General features: G+C 43.4%; 1 protein-coding gene across 6 annotated transcripts in view; it reads left to right on the top strand.

Moving 5' to 3' along the window:
• Positions 1-16,066, top strand: part of madd (MAP-kinase activating death domain) — a 46,921-nt gene that overhangs the window by 7,581 nt on the left and 23,274 nt on the right. For 2 of the 6 annotated variants that reach the window (XM_034558270.1, XM_034558304.1), the window contains exons 3-17: positions 434-1,069; positions 3,613-3,916; positions 4,697-4,828; positions 6,482-6,595; positions 6,700-6,780; positions 7,177-7,185; positions 9,143-9,199; positions 9,983-10,155; positions 10,537-10,772; positions 10,849-11,005; positions 11,515-11,618; positions 11,708-11,901; positions 12,192-12,445; positions 12,700-12,839; positions 14,672-14,770. In XM_034558270.1, the coding sequence (XP_034414161.1) occupies positions 434-1,069; positions 3,613-3,916; positions 4,697-4,828; positions 6,482-6,595; positions 6,700-6,780; positions 7,177-7,185; positions 9,143-9,199; positions 9,983-10,155; positions 10,537-10,772; positions 10,849-11,005; positions 11,515-11,618; positions 11,708-11,901; positions 12,192-12,445; positions 12,700-12,839; positions 14,672-14,770 (2,690 nt within the window). The remainder of the gene's footprint in view (positions 1-433; positions 1,070-3,612; positions 3,917-4,696; positions 4,829-6,481; positions 6,596-6,699; positions 6,781-7,176; positions 7,186-9,142; positions 9,200-9,982; positions 10,156-10,536; positions 10,773-10,848; positions 11,006-11,514; positions 11,619-11,707; positions 11,902-12,191; positions 12,446-12,699; positions 12,840-14,671; positions 14,771-16,066) is intronic. The other 4 variants (XM_034558313.1, XM_034558296.1, XM_034558280.1 and 1 more) reach the window with 3 other exon arrangements.

Here is a 16,066-nt window from a genome sequence, read left to right as displayed (position 1 = left end):
CGTAGCGCGGCATTAGCCAGCTCTGACCAGGGTCTCGCAACTATCCGTCCGTGCTCCATAGACTCTCATCAATAGTTTCATATTTTCTTAATTTTCTGGCTGGTTTAGGAGCTCGACATGATAACATTATGTAATAGTGATACTCTGAGATATATACGTTTCAAAGGACCTAAACATAGTAAGCTACGCTAGCTAATGAAGCTATACTAGACAGGATCTATTGTTTTCTAATTATGCTAATGGTCGAGGTCACTGAAATGGCTTTTTTTTGTTTTGTTTCATTAGAGAGTGCAGTTAGTGACCGTGTGGGCTCCACTGTTGCTTTGACAGCTTGAGTGGCAGCGAGGGGCGGAGCTTAGCGTAGGGTCAATTAGCCCACATGACGCTAATGACGGGTGCAGTGCTAACAAATGTTTCTCTTTCTCCCCTCCAGGCAACCGAGTAGTGACAATGTGGCCCAGACGCCTCAGCTCCTCCGCCGCTACCCGCTGGAGGACCACCACGACTTCCCGCTGCCGCCAGACGTGGTGTTTTTCTGCCAACCCGAGGGCTGCCTGAGTATACGCCAGCGGCGGGTCAGCCTCCGCGACGACTCCTCATTCGTTTTCACGCTGACGGACAAGGACTCGGGAATCACCCGCTACGGAATCTGCGTCAACTTCTACCGCTCTTTCCAGCGGGGGCACCACCGCGCTCGCGGGGACAAAAGCGGCCACGCGGCGGCGCAGGCGGCGGAGACCGCCAGCGACGGGTCCGACGGCAGCGGGGGAGGCCCCGCCTCCGCGTTATCGCCGCCTGACAACGCCGACTCGGAGACGGCGCCCGCCTCCGGAGAGGAGAGCGGACAGCCGGGTGGCGGGCCGAACGCCGGCAAGTCCCCACAGCGGAAGCGGAGCGCCGCCAGAATGGCGGCCAGGAACCGCAACAGCACGCTCACCTCGCTGTGCATAATCAGCCACTACCCCTTCTTCTCCACCTTTAGGGAATGCTTGTACATCCTTAAGAGGCTTGTGGACTGCTGCAGTCAGAGGCTAACGCAACGAGCCGGGCTCCCTCGCACCACCCAGAGGTGAGGCTTGAGACGGCATCGCCTCTCCTACATGCTTTGTGGTTTATTGGGGTGTACCATTTCACCTTTTGGTGCACATTAAAACATACATGTATTTATGTATTTTAGATGCCCCTGCTTACAGATATTTTGGTTCTAGCAAAAAAAGTAGCAAAATCTGATCAAACACTGACCACATTAATGCTTGTCAGCGTGTTGCTTTTGTCACTCCAAATGTCAACTCATTATTGGACAGATTGCCACATTACCGAGGGCATTTAATGAAACTATGGCATTTACTTTCTCACCGACGGTTTAGTTGAATTTGACTCCTCGACCGTACGTGTTGTGGACTGTAATTAACTTTACAGCCTTGAGCGGGCTTGCTCAAAGAAATGTAGCCCTGAATCTGTGCATGTATGCTCATCTTTACATAAAAAAAAAAAAGAATAATTAGCATGCTTAAAAACGTTTTTTAAAAAAAAGCAGGTAAATGCGGCTCATGCGTGATGATCTGTCTTCATCTGTACGATGTTGAATCGTCGCGTCATTGCGTTCGTGCTGACGTGGCATCACATGCCAATAATTGACTTAATCCGGTCACTCCAAATCACTTTTCACCGTTTCAAAGCTAGAAACCTTCTCCAAAAGATTTGTTGCTTCTACAGTGATCCCGCTGATGTTTACACCCCCCCCCCCCCCCCCCCCCCCTCATTGTCCACCTGTTAGCTGTATGTTTGTGTTGCACAATTAATACCAGGACTTTTTGTCTGTGGCTTCATGCAGTTCTGCCGGCCATCTGCAGCTCGTGTCGTGTTTTCACAGTACGCTTCTATGCCATCACACTCCACCTCCACGATGAATACGTGTGCACGGTGCATTTTGAAAGGTTTTATATTCCAGACAATAATATTTCATCCAGTGCTGAGCCACGGAGACAGTTTCTAAGAATAAACTTTTAGCTCAGCTTGATATACAGAATTTCTGTTGATACTTGAGCTGCTTTTTTTTTTAGTGGTGTATCCATTCTATAAAAAGGGGATGAGTTAAAATAAAGAGAAAGCTGATGTTTTGTGCCACTTTAGAGGAAGAAACAGCATTCAGCAGTGTTTTGCTTATTAGACTGGAGAACCCAATAGTTTCCTTAATTAAACGGCGGTGTTGATTTGATTCTTATTTGGTTCGTGCTGCAGAAAACTCCCACAGCCGTACACTGTGTGTGGTTGTGATGGGATGGCGCGCTCTTGGTTATCCAGGGTGACGCAATGTTGGAGTGACAACGTGTTAATTAGGCTGTCACTTCACCCTGGCTCAGGCCCAGTGTGATGGTTGGTCACCCAGAGTGTTTTCCCCACAGCCCTCTTATTTATTTATTTAGAGCTGTATAACTAGCTAATTTCATACCTTGTCTTTTTTTTTTCTTTTGTCTTTCCTCTGATAAAAATGCTGCAGCCGATTTATCATTAATATCGTATTTCTCTGACGGCCTCGAAAAGAAAAAAAAGGCTATTAAAGCCGCAGGCCGAAGTGGTTGGTTGAAAAGTGTCGTGGCGATGACGGACAAGCAGGAGCGCCGCGTTGCATAATGGCTGCGAGCGCGTTCTGCTCTGACAGATCGAGGTCTCTGGCTGCCTTCGGGGAGCAGCTGCAGTTGGTGGGAGGGCTCCGAAGGACTAATGATTTAACACACACACACACACACACACACACACACACACACACACACACACACACACACAGTGTCATTAAACCCTCTAGAGTGTATATTCTCTCTGTGTGTAGACTGGAGGGTCTAGTGCACATCAATATTTCGCTGATTGCTTAAGAGCCTCTCGTGTTTAAAATCTCATTTGCTCATTTTAGGAGTGATTTCGATTTAGTTTGCTGCAGTTTTTAAATGAGCAAATCGTTTAGTTTGATCTATTTTTAATAAAAAATCTGTCCACAATACAATTGTTATTTGTTAAGCTTAACATATTTATTAGCATGTTGGTGAAATTATTTTGATTAGGCTGTGTATTGGCATTAATTTGGCAATATGATGCGTGTCAAACAGGGGTTTGGATTTAATATGTTGCAATACTGTTGGCAGGGGATTTTTTTATAATATATATATATATATATATATATATATAGTACACTAGATTCAAATAATATCGCAATACTCGCTTGTATTGATATCGTTCCCATACCGGTTCAAACTGCCACTATAATAGAGCCAGATTATGTTTCTAACCACTTTCAAGCTATTTCTTAAAACATTAGTCCTAAAGTTCATCAAACAAATAAACGCCATAGGTTATTATTCTAGCTTCTCGGATGTGATGATATTTTACTTCTCTCTGTTTTATGTCATTATACATTTAATATCTTCTTGTTTTGGATTGGCGGTCTGACAAAGCGAGACTCTTGAAGGTGTCATGTGGTCACATGATTCCTTTTTTGAATTGCTTGAATTCCAATTTGAATTCCATAAATTGGGATTAGGATACTTGTTCGAATCGTAAATAACATGAATGCAAAGGCATCCCTCTGAATCAACGCTGTGTCTTCAACTTTCCCAGAGACACCATGTGGCGGGTGTTCACCGGGGTGCTGTCGGTGGAAGAGAAAGGCAGCCAGCTGCTGGCGGACCTGCGGGAGATCGAATCCTGGGTGTACAGGTTGCTCCGCTCGCCGGTGCCGGTGGCCGGTCAGAGGCGCGTGGACGTGGAGGTCCTGCCCCACGAACTCAAACGGGCGCTCACCTTCGCCCTGCCGGACAACTCTCGCTTCTCCATGGTCGACTTCCCCTTGCACCTGCCCTTGGAGCTGCTGGGCGTGGACGCCTGTCTTCAGGTCCTCAGCTGTGTCCTGCTAGAGCACAAGGTAAGGGACAGCGAGGGATGCTGCAGCCAACACACCTGTGGGACTTTATTAGAGACTGACCCGATTGGTTCAAGGAGAAAGGGCGCGCAAAGCTATATTTAGTGTGTTGTGATTGGTCACTGGTTTCTTTTCGAGAGCAGCATCGTGTCCACAATTACACTTGTTCAGCATTAGCAGTGTCGTGTTCTGTTGTTGATTTACTGTGACATTGATGCAACTATTCCAACTCTAAACCTAAAGCGTTGCAGCTTCAGTCACCGATTTTTAAAAGACCAAACTGACGGTTCAATCCTGGACAATTTCTTCCTTTTCTTTGTCAGTGTTTCTCAAATACAGAATGTATCTGGGCCACCTACCTAAAATAAACGTTCCTAAAATTCAGATTGATCGAAATCGTCTTTCCTGAATGGGGTCGACCACCGTGAATACGTTCTCCAGCCGTATGAAACGCTGCCATCTTGTATTCATCCATTCAGGCTTTTTTTTTTTTTTTCTTTTAAGGTGATTTCAATGCATTCATTAAATACAGTCGGGCTGAACTAAAGTGCTGCCTGGAAGCTTTTAGAGTGAATTCCTTTTCAAGTACTTTGTGCTGCCAAATTAATTTTTCATAAAAGCTCAGTTTATGTGAATTCAAGGCAAAATTGGCATTATTTTTTTATTTTTTTTTAAGCGTACAGATCAAAAGAGGAAATATAGATATATCTCCGGAGAAATAAGACGACAAGGTAGCTGCTTGTCTGTTTTTTTAAATACGTGTTTTCTCTTTTACTTCCTCAGGTCATCCTTCAGTCCAGAGATTACAACGCTTTGTCCATGAGCGTCATGGCCTTCGTCGCCATGATCTACCCTCTGGAATACATGTTCCCCGTCATCCCCTTACTACCAACCTGCATGGCCTCTGCCGAGCAGGTACAGCTTATGAGCTACGTCACCATGGAGCCCATACGGTCACTAACTGCACTTCCTGTATACATATTATCACATTTTCTGATAACATTTTAAAAAGCGTTTTAAGACTGAAATGGAAAAAAGATATGCGTTTGAAGGAAATACCCAGGATGTTAAACTGAGTTATCAGTGATAAAGGTACAAGCTAACGTGTTAAAGTGAACTACAACATGTGGAGTATGTCTAGATTCAGTATAACTTCTGTAGTGAGCATAGCATCGAGGTGATTCAGTATAACTTCTGTAGTGAGCATAGCATCGAGGTGATTCAGTATAACTTCTGTAGTGAGCATAGCATCGAGGTGATTCAGTATACCTTCTGTAGTGAGCATAGCATAGAGGTGATTCAGTGTACCTTCTGTAGTGAGCATAGCATAGAGGTGATTCAGTATACCTTCTGTAGCTAGCATAGCATCGAGGTGATTCAATATACCTTCTGTAGCTAGCAAAGCATAGAGGTGATTCAGTATACCTTCTGTAGTTAGCATAACATAGAGGTGATTCAATATACCTTCTGTAGCTTGCAAAGCATAGAGGTGATTCAGTATACCTTCTGTAGTTAGCATAACATAGAGGTGATTCAATATACCTTCTGTAGCTTGCAAAGCATAGAGGTGATTCAGTATACCTTCTGTAGCTAACATAACATAGAAGTGATTCAGTATACCTTCTGTAGCTAGCATAGCATAGATGCGATTCAGTGTACCTTCTGTAGCTAGCATGGCATCGAGGTGATTCAGTATACCTTCTGTAGCTAGCATAGCATTGAGGTGATTCAGTGTACCTTCTGTAGCTAGCATAGAGGTGACTCAGTATACCTTCTGTAGCTAGCATAGCATTGAGGTGATTCAGTGTACCTTCTGTAGCTAGCATAGCATAGAGGTGATTCAGTGTACCTTCTGTAGCTAGCATAACTGAGGCGATTCAGTGTACCTTCTGTAGCTAGCATAGCATAGAGGTGATTCAGTGTACCTTCTGTAGCTAGCATAACAGAGGCGATTCAGTGTACCTTCTATAGCTAGCATAGCATAGAGGTGATTCAGTGTACCTTCTGTAGCTAGCATAACAGAGGCGATTCAGTGTACCTTCTGTAGCTAGCATAACAGAGGCGATTCAGTGTACCTTCTGTAGCTAGCATAACTGAGGCGATTCAGTGTACCTTCTGTAGCTAGCATGGCATTGAGGTGATTCTGTATACCTTCTGTAGCTAGCATAACAGAGGTGATTCAGTATACCTTCTGTAGCTAGCATAACAGAGGTGATTCAGTGTACCTTCTGTAGCTAGCATGGCATCGAGGTGATTCTGTATACCTTCTGTAGCTAGCATAGCATATAGGTGCTAATGTTAGTTAATGTTGTGTTACGAGTATCACTATTAAACAACCTTTAACCATTACGACCTCTGAATCCACTAAACCAGCCTGAACATAAAGAACTTCTTGAAACCATAAAACTAGCCGACTGGTTGTCAGAACCTCGGTCCGAGCTGATGCTAAGCTATGTTTGGCCAGTCTGCGTTCGGGGGCCAGGACTTGGGAGAAGGGTCAATTGCAAAAAATGCTCTCGGGCGCGGTGACATCACGCTGTGACGGACCGCTGTGTTTTCTCCCCACAGCTGCTTCTCGCCCCCACTCCCTACATCATAGGCGTACCCGCCAGCTTCTTCCTCTACAAAGCCGATTTCAAAATGCCCGACGATCTGTGGCTGGTCGACCTCGATAGCAGCAAGGTCGGTGCATCGACACATCTTGTTGTGTCCTTTTTTTTTTTTTTTATGCTTTTTTGTTGTTTTGTTTTACAACTTTGTTTATTTTGTATTTCTTTCCTCTCCAGGTTATCGCGCCAACCAATGCAGAGATTCTACCACCTCTTCCAGAGCCTGAAGCAGGCGAGCTTAAGAAACATCTGAAGCAGGTACCGCGTGGCATTTGTGTCCGTCCTCTTGAATTGCTATATATATATATATATATATATATATATATATATATATATATATATATATATATATATATATTGATTCTGCTGCTCTGTGGCACACAACCAGTGTGTCTACTTGCACACGAGCAACCCCACGAACCCAGGTGCTGCCCTGGAGCCCACCTTTTCAATGCTGTTAACTGATTGCTTGTGTAAATGTAACACTTCTCTTTTCAGCAGTGTGAAGAGTAGGGGGCTTCCTTCTTCACCACAGTTGTATGTATTGTAGATGAGTGTGAGAGCATTTTAAATTGGGACTTGTGGTGCACTAACATAAACAAATGTTTTTCTTTTCTTTTTTTTCTTTTTTCCCGTTTTCTTTGCATGCTCTAGCTCTTGGAGGTAAATGATCAGATCCTAGGACCCTGCTACTACCCGAGCTAAACCTTTTTAGTAATGCTGCTAGTAACTAACTTACCCCTCTGACCCGATAATCTAACACATCAGAACCTGGATCTGATTCATGGGAACACCTCACAACACGCACAACAACGCAAGTATTAAAACCACTGACACGACGAGTCGGTCCAAGAACAGCCATTAAAAACCTGGATGTATAAGAAGTTAATTCCCGTTACTTGTAGTTTTCCAGCTATGTAAAACATGTTGATTTGATTATCAAGGACGGAAAGATGGAACACAAACCTTAAACCTTAATAGTTCAGTTTTAAATTCATGACGAATTTAATGGATTCTCAACTGCCGCACTAATTTGCCTTCTGCGGTTTCCTGTTCAGATCATAGTGACTCCAGTTGGTGTCGTCATCCAGAAATAAATGAATAAAAACGCGCATGACCTTCGGTGGATAACATAATAAATTTCTTAAAACTTCACATTTTTTTTAATCATATTTAAATTACACCGGGACAAAACTATTTTTTTATTTTTTATTGAGTGGTTGCAAGTTTTTTTTGTAATTTTATTTAATTAAATTTTTGTAGGCAACCGAGCTCAAAGCTTCACGAGCTACAAAGTGAATATGAACTCTGAAGCTGTTGAAGGGACACATGTTTTTTGTATGATGCAGTTTGTATAAACGGTTCTCCTCAAAGACACAAGACTCCATTGACGGAAACATTAAAGTTACATCGCAGAACGCTGGAGCTGCTGGTGCACTTAGTCGCTTGGTTTGTTTGTGTTTTTTATTGTGTGAATTTGGGGATGCCAAACTAATTCTGTTAAAACTCTGGACTGTTGATCACGTAAAAAAACAAACTGTTTTTTATTTGACACCTTCAGTGAATACAACCAACGTGGTCCTTTCCTCAACCATCCTCACACACACACACATTTAGATTTATACGCCTTGAATCAGAGCCGGTTCGTTAGCGCTGTGTGTGTCTGTCTGTCTGTCTGTCTGTCTGTGTGAGATTAGCAGCTCTTTCTCCCATGTGTGCGGATGTGTGACAGAGAAGCTGGTGTGTGTGTGTGTGTGTGTGTGTGTGTGTGTAGGAGTGTGCAAAGCCTCAGTTTAGCAGTTGTACGGTATATTTGGAAACGAGAAGCATACTACAACAACAACAACAACAACGATAATATCTGCGATTGGAGAAAATGTCTCTGAAGATTGTTTAAGTGCTTATCGGAAGACCTTGATGCCAAAAGCAGAATGTTGCTTGTGTGAGAGTCACTAAAAAAAAAAAATACTTGCACTAAACACTAAAATAAATTGGTCCTGAACGAGGCGACTAATTTATTTTTTACTTTGACAAAAAATAGTGGTTGTGTTATTTCAACTTTTTTGAATTTTTTTTAATTTATTTTGCAAACGGTGCTTTATCGTGCAAGTATTTTATATTTGTTTCTGAAAAGATCTGCTGTTGTCGTATCTGTCATCACCACTTCCATCGTGACCACTGGCTCGTCCCAGCTGGTCACCATGGACGGCCTCATGCGTCTTCTCCTTCTGGAGGTGAAGGCGTCTGGTTGTTGGTCACATGTGTGCTTGTCTGTGTTCCTCACCGACTTTCATGTTAAGCATTTAAAAACTAAAACAAACCATCTCCTCCTCTTTCTCTCGGTCTTCCTCTTTTATCTCTTCACTCGCACTCAAATGTATCTTTTCTTATCTCCTTTCTTCAGTAAATTGTCAAATATGAAATGAATAAAAAAAAAAATATATATATATATATATTGTTTCAAATTGGGGGCTGCTGAAAGGAGACTTAAGAAAAGAAAGAGAACAGGCCGTGGTTGTGACCCTTCCGTCATGTGCTGTTCCAGTGTCAGTTCCAAGTCGTCATCTCAGGCCTTTCATGTGACTCTCCTCGCATCTCTCTTATCCCCCCCTGTTCCTAGTGTCTGGTTAGGTTGACCGTGATCACCCAAAAGCAGATCTTCTCCTCTGAAAATAAGGTTACTCATTTCTCCTCCTGTGGAATGTGTAATGCCCCTGCACGGAAACCTCTCTCTCTCTCTCTCTCTCTCTCTCTCTCTCTCTCTCGCTCTCCCCCTCTCTCACACACACATTGTTTTGCTTGCGACTACAACTCGTCTCCCGCCTCTCGTGAGATTTGGATAAACTGCATAATCACAGGAATGTTGCGGGACCGGTTTTATATATATTTTAACACACTGCTTTAGCTCTGGCTTGAGCATGACCTGAATGTGCGTGCATCTATCTTGGCATCAGTGAGTGTTCTTCGTGGAAAAAAAAAAAAAACCAACTAAACAAGATATGATGAAGCTAACCACATAGTTTTTTTTAACATTCATCCAGACCCGGCAACTAAATGTTCCATAATGCTAAGCTAAACATTTGACTCTTGAGTCTGCAGCAGTTTCCCCTGTTTAAAGCAAACCATGCATATTGACTCCCTTCCTCTCAGAAGTGACACACCCACCAGAGGCATCAACATGCACAACAAGATGCGGTTTGTAACGAGGGTAAAAATTGTGAAAAGAATAAGGGGAGTGGGGGGGGTACTATTTCATTGGGTCATCCCATAAACCAGATTTTCCATGTTAATTTCTCATCACTCACTCAAAAGCGAGGGGAAATATTTATATTCTGTCCCCTTGATATTTTAACTAAAATGTTGATGCCAATCGTGGGAGTGGTCAATCACCGCGATGTGTTTTTAAAAAAAAAATTTCCACTGCTGTTTTTTTAACGGGTGTCCATGTCACCCGTTCTAGGCCTTGGCCAGTATGAGTCTGAACACCCAACCCATCCTGAACCTGGAGAAGTTCCAGGAAGGTCACGAGATGCCTCTGATCCCGCCGGGACGAGATAAAGCCTCGCCGTCCTCCACGGAGTTCAACCCGCTGATCTACGGCAACGACGTGGACTCCGTGGACGTGGCCACCAGGCAAGATATGAACGTTTCCATCGGTCACGGTTCTCTCTCTGTCCGTTTAAGGTGGAGGGTCACTAACTTATTATATTTATGGATGCACCGATATGGAATTTCAGTGCCTTGTTTGTATAAACTGTCTATTACTGTTTTTTACATTTAGCCTAATTACGTGTTCAGTCGCTGTCATGGATGCAGACGTCATCCTACAGTTTAATTCGGGCTCCGCATTATGGGACGTAATAATCGGCTTATGTTCTATTATCGTAAACAATAATTATCGTATTTTCTTACTTATCAGTCAGTATATCGTGCGATCCTAATTTATATATATTTTTTTCAATTTTACGATGACAATGAAATAAGGTATTAAGCCAAATGAACTTTCTTTTACAGGGTCGCCATGGTTCGCTTCTTCAACTCCCCAAATGTTCTCCAGGGGTTCCAGATGCACACTCGCACCTTGCGCCTCTTCCCTCGGCCCGTGGTGGCCTTCCAGTGCACCTCGTTTCTGGCGTCTCGGCCGCGGCGCTCCTGCTTCGCGGATAAACTGTCTCACACCCAGGCGGTGGAGTTCTACGGCGAGTGGGCTCTGAACCCCTCCAACCTGGCCTTCCAGAGGATACACAACAGTAAGGCTCATCCCTGACGATGGAGGTCTGTACCTTGTTCAATTAAAGCTTCATACGCTCCTCGCTTCCGTTTCAGATGTGTTCGACCCCTCCTTAATCGGAGACAAGCCCAAGTGGTACGCGCACCAGTTGCAGCCGGTGGTCTACAGAGTGTACGATGGAAGCTCCCAGCTGGTGGAAGCCATGGCCGGTCCCTTGGAGGATGAGGGCAACGAGTCCGACCCCACGGACAGGTAAAGGACCATAATGCAACAGGGGGTGTTTAAACAGAATGTACAAACCTCCACAATGTTGATATTTATGGACTATTTTATGGCCTTTTTTTATACTAGCACCAAAGTAGTCGAGCATTAAATGCATCATAAAGAGACAAATGGTTGAATGTCCTTCACGCAATATTGTTTTCCTGCAAAAATATTTACTCGATTTTTAAGACCATTAGGAAACAAATTGGCCTTCTTTGTAAAAATCCTCCAACATGTAAATATTGCTTCTTTTTTTTTTTTTATTATCAGTAAACGATTTATGAATCACGTCTGAAAAAAGGTTCACGGCCAAGTAGCTCAACGACTTGCAGAGTCTGTGCGTCGGCCGAGTGTGAGCTACCCTGAAGAAACCGCCAGATGCTTTCTAATGAAAACATGTTGATCTGTTTAGTTGAGTTAATTATTCGCTGTATTTTCAGTGGGGCAGCTGGTATATTTTAAGATGGAGATTATAGATGCATTTTTATGTGTTGCAGCGGCAGCGACAGCGAGGGGTACGACGACTCCAGCTCGTCCTATTCCTCACTCGGAGACCTTGTGAGTGAGATGATTCAAGGCGACATCCAGGGAGACACGCCGAGTGAGTTGTTGTTTTGGCTCAAGTGTACGACTTAAACGTTGTCGTGCCTTTTTAAAAAAAAATAAAAATGTTTGACCTTGATGTCTCAGGCTTGGACCCGCCTACCCACGCTGCACTGGGAGACGCTAGTGAGGTCGAGTTTCAAGACCTCCACGAATTCAGGGACGGCCAGGGCTCCGAGGGTCCCCCGAGCGGGGAGGCACCGGCTGAACAACCTCTTCGCTCCAGCTCAACCACAACCACAAGCTCCAGTCCCAGCATGGTCATCCAGGGAGTCAACAGAGTGGGTGATCCGTCCAATATATATATTTTTTAATAAATATATATATTTTTTATTATAATATATATATATATATATATATATATATATATATATATATATATATTCATATTCATATTCATTCATTCATTCGGAAAGGGCTTTATTTATTTTAAAAAGAGCTGTACATGTTACAAGAGTGGATATGACCAAACTAGAGGAATGCAGAGTTGATCTTACGTGTATTAAAATGCAGGTGAGCCATGTATTAAATTGTCCATAATTGACATTAATATGTGCGTGTTCTTTTCCAGGAGCAAAAGGAAGTACCTGAAATTGAGGCATCAGCAGGTGCCGCTTTACAGAACCCAGTCTCCGGACTGGCCGCTCCGCCGTTCCTCAAAACCCCGGTCGATGCCGGCCTGGCGGACTCCGCCAACAGAAAGCAAGAGTACGACAACCCGTACTTTGAGCCTCAGTATGGCTTCCCCTCAGAGGATGACCCTGATGCAGAGGAGCAAGTGGAGTCATACACCCCTCGATTCAACCAGAACCTCAATGGCAACAAGTGTGTTAAGCTTGTTCATCACTTGAATGAATGCACTATCATCATTCAAATGGGCTCTCTGACCGACCATGCAATGTTCTCCTATCGGAACCTCGGCATGTCAAAACTACGTCCTCCATTCATGGTGGTCTTTGAATCTGTGGCGGTGTGGTGTGTGTGTGTGTGAATGCTTGAGACTTTCCCCATAACGTGTGCTTTTCTGAGCGTCCCGGTGTTCTTTGGCATGCGGTAACGTCTTTCGGTTGTTCCTCCAGGGCTCAGCGTCCTCTGCGTCCCTGTAGCCTGAGGCTGCCGGGAGAGTCCGACGGGGAGGGAGACTCCCGCAACAGCTCGCCGAACTCCACCATCTCCAACAGCAGCAATGACGGCTTTGGAGGACTCATGTCGTTTGCCAGTAAGAACGTTTGAAATCTAATGTTTTCTTTTCTTTTTCAGCCAAGTATCAGCTGGGGACACCTGGAAGGGGCGGTTGGGGGAGGGAGGGGTCTGATTTCTGCGGGCGGTGATGAAATTGAGCGGCCGAACCGATTGCACCCATCAGACCCAGTTTCTTAAAGTCCAAGTGTGACGCATTTCACGGTGAAACCGAACGATTGAGTGGCGTACGGCTCAGAGTTTAGTGCGACACAGAAGACCGGCTACTCACCTGTTGTTGCATCAGGAAGAGGAAGAGGACGTTCGTGTGTGTGCGGCAATGTTTCCCTTAAACAAATTATATCTCAGCCACATTGATTTGGAAATGAAAACCCACATCTTGCCCACATCTCTTCCTGTCTCCCTCCATGTTGCTCTGTTTTCATAAAGAGCGGTGGGGCTGGTTAGTCGTCCAAAGTCTCGCAGGACGAGTCCTCAAACATGTGAAAAATAAGATTTCTCATACAACAGGAGATAAATAAACGAAGCGCAGGCACACGGGATTAAAAACTGTGAACATATATTTTTCATTTCACTGAGTCTTTAAAGATCAAACACCGAGCTTGAGCTTGAACTAGTTTATCAATACAGCGAAGTTTATCAAATTTGGCACAATCGTCCACTTTAAGGATGAACCAATTAGAATGCGGAGGTCAAAGCTCATTGTGACCTCACAAAACACTTTAATCCATAACTCAAGAATTTATAATCCAATTATGACAATGTCACACAAACGTCTAATAGGATGAAGTGATGACCTTTAGGTAAGACTTGGAGGACCTTTAGGAAAGACTTGGATGACCTTTAGGTAAGACTTGGAGGACCTTTAGGAAAGACATGGATGACCTTTAGGAAAGACTTGGAGGACCTTTAGGAAAGACATGGATGACCTTTAGGTAAGACTTGGAGGACCTTTAGGAAAGACATGGATGACCTTTAGGAAAGACTTGGAGGACCTTTAGGAAAGACTTGGAGGACCTTTAGGAAAGACATGGATGACCTTTAGGAAAGACTTGGAGGACCTTTAGGTAAGACTTGGAGGACCTTTAGGAAAGACATGGAGGACCTTTAGGAAAGACATGGATGACCTTTAGGAAAGACTTGGAGGACCTTTAGGAAAGACTTGAATGACCTTTAGGAAAGACATGGATGACCTTTAGGAAAGTCTTGGAGGACCTTTAGGAAAGTCTTGGAGGACCTTTAGGAAAGACATGGATGACCTTTAGGAAAGACTTGTAGGACCTTTAGGAAAGACATGGATGACCTTTAGGAAAGACTTGGATGACCTTTAGGAAAGACTTGGATGACCTTTAGGAAAGACTTGTAGGACCTTTAGGAAAGTCTTGGAGGACCTTTAGGAAAGACTTGGATGACCTTTAGGAAAGACTTGGATGACCTTTAGGAAAGACTTGTAGGACCTTTAGGAAAGTCTTGGAGGACCTTTAGGAAAGACTTGGATGACCTTTAGGAAAGACATGGATGACCTTTAGGAAAGACATGGAGGACCTTTAGGAAAGACTTGGAGGACCTTTAGGAAAGACTTGGAGGACCTTTAGGAAAGACTTGGAGGACCTTTAGGAAAGACTTGGATGACCTTTAGGAAAGACATGGCTGTGAACAGACTGGTTGGTTGAGGTATAGAATCGTCATTCATAGTGTGTTTATAGATCTGTGCATTTAAATATTTACTCTTTATGCCGAAAATCAGGGTGAACGAATTCTCTGTGAAGAGTAAATAATGTCGATTCTAATCCTTTTGGCATTGCGGTCCTCTTTTCTCACACTATTTTTCTTTTAACTCTCCCTCTCCAGGCAATCTGTACAAGAACCACGGCACCAGCTTCAGTCTGTCCAATCTGGCTCTTCCCAACAAGGCCGCCAGGGAGAAAACGCCGTTCCCCAGTTTAAAAGGTAGGAGAACACGGAGAACACGGGGAACCCGACCGCTTTGACATCTGTGCAAGATCCTCTTCTTATTCAGTGTGATCTTTAAAAAGAAAACCTCATGTTTGCAGTCATTTACCTATTAATGTTTACCTATTTTTAACCATTGAAACTTTTTCAGTATTTTTCAATTAAATTCTTAACTTTAAGTATTTATATTTAATTAATTAATTTATTGTCTGTCCTTCTGTCTTTTTTGTTTTCAATTGTTTTTCTGAATTGCTTTTGTTGGGTAAAAGAATATTTCAGTTTTGATATTGAGGAGGAAATGGACCAAGCAGGTTTGTAGCTCTGTTTTTTATTTTATTTTTTTAATAGCTTGACTTCCTTCCCGCTGGATTGCCAAACGGATATGGCGCTATTTTAAAAAGGAGAATATTGACGACGTATCAAACTACGTTTTTCTCTCAAGATTAATGTGGAAAATCCACTCGAAAGCAGACTTGACGTTTTGTTCTCGATTTGAAGACATGAACAACTATTTCTCATGTGCAGTTTTGTCTCATCAATTTGACGTTTTTAAATTTTTTTTTCTTTCTCCTTCACCGTTAGCTGAGAGTGTAGAATGTGTTCACGCTTCGGTACCATTGGAAGCGAACTGGCACTCAGATGTTGACAGTTATGCATGAACATAACAAAATATATCCAATTGCGGTCGCGGCCTTTTTCTCAAATGGAGAAATCGGTCACGCTTTGCTAAAAGTTAGAGGGGACTGAAAATTGCACTTGGGAACAGAGTAATTTAACTTGTTAATATATATGATTTTTATTTTTTGGGGGTGATGCTAATAGAAATTCTGTTCAGGCTGGATTTTCCCTTTTTTTTTTTTTTTTTTTTTTTTTTAAATGAGAGAGAAACCAGGTGAAGCATGGCAATCTGACTCAATAGCTCCACTCCAAGTGGAATAGCTGCCATAGAAAATGTTCTGCCTCCCTTTTTTTTTGATTATGATGTGTTTTGTCTTTGTCGTTCAGATGACCCTGAAAGCCCGGGTACGTCATGTCTGGTGTGATATGTATATTTTAGCCCCCTGACTAGGCATCTCTTGACCCTTGAAGTGACCTCTACCTATCTTACACCCTGTTTCTCAGCATAGGACTAAGATAGAAGACCTTTTCATGTCTTCCCCTTCCGTTCCCATTCTGCTCCGTGTGACTGTGGGAGTCTTTTTGATGCACACGCACACACCGTCAACAGACATAGCGGCGTGTTACCTGCACATCCTTACTACTACAAGAAGGATGCTCAGTCCATTTTTAACT

This window comes from Cyclopterus lumpus, chromosome 3, assembly GCF_009769545.1.
Source record: "Cyclopterus lumpus isolate fCycLum1 chromosome 3, fCycLum1.pri, whole genome shotgun sequence".
NCBI lineage: Eukaryota > Metazoa > Chordata > Actinopteri > Perciformes > Cyclopteridae > Cyclopterus > Cyclopterus lumpus.
Note: the sequence above shows the minus strand (reverse complement) of the source record. Positions and strands in the feature narration are given on the sequence as shown.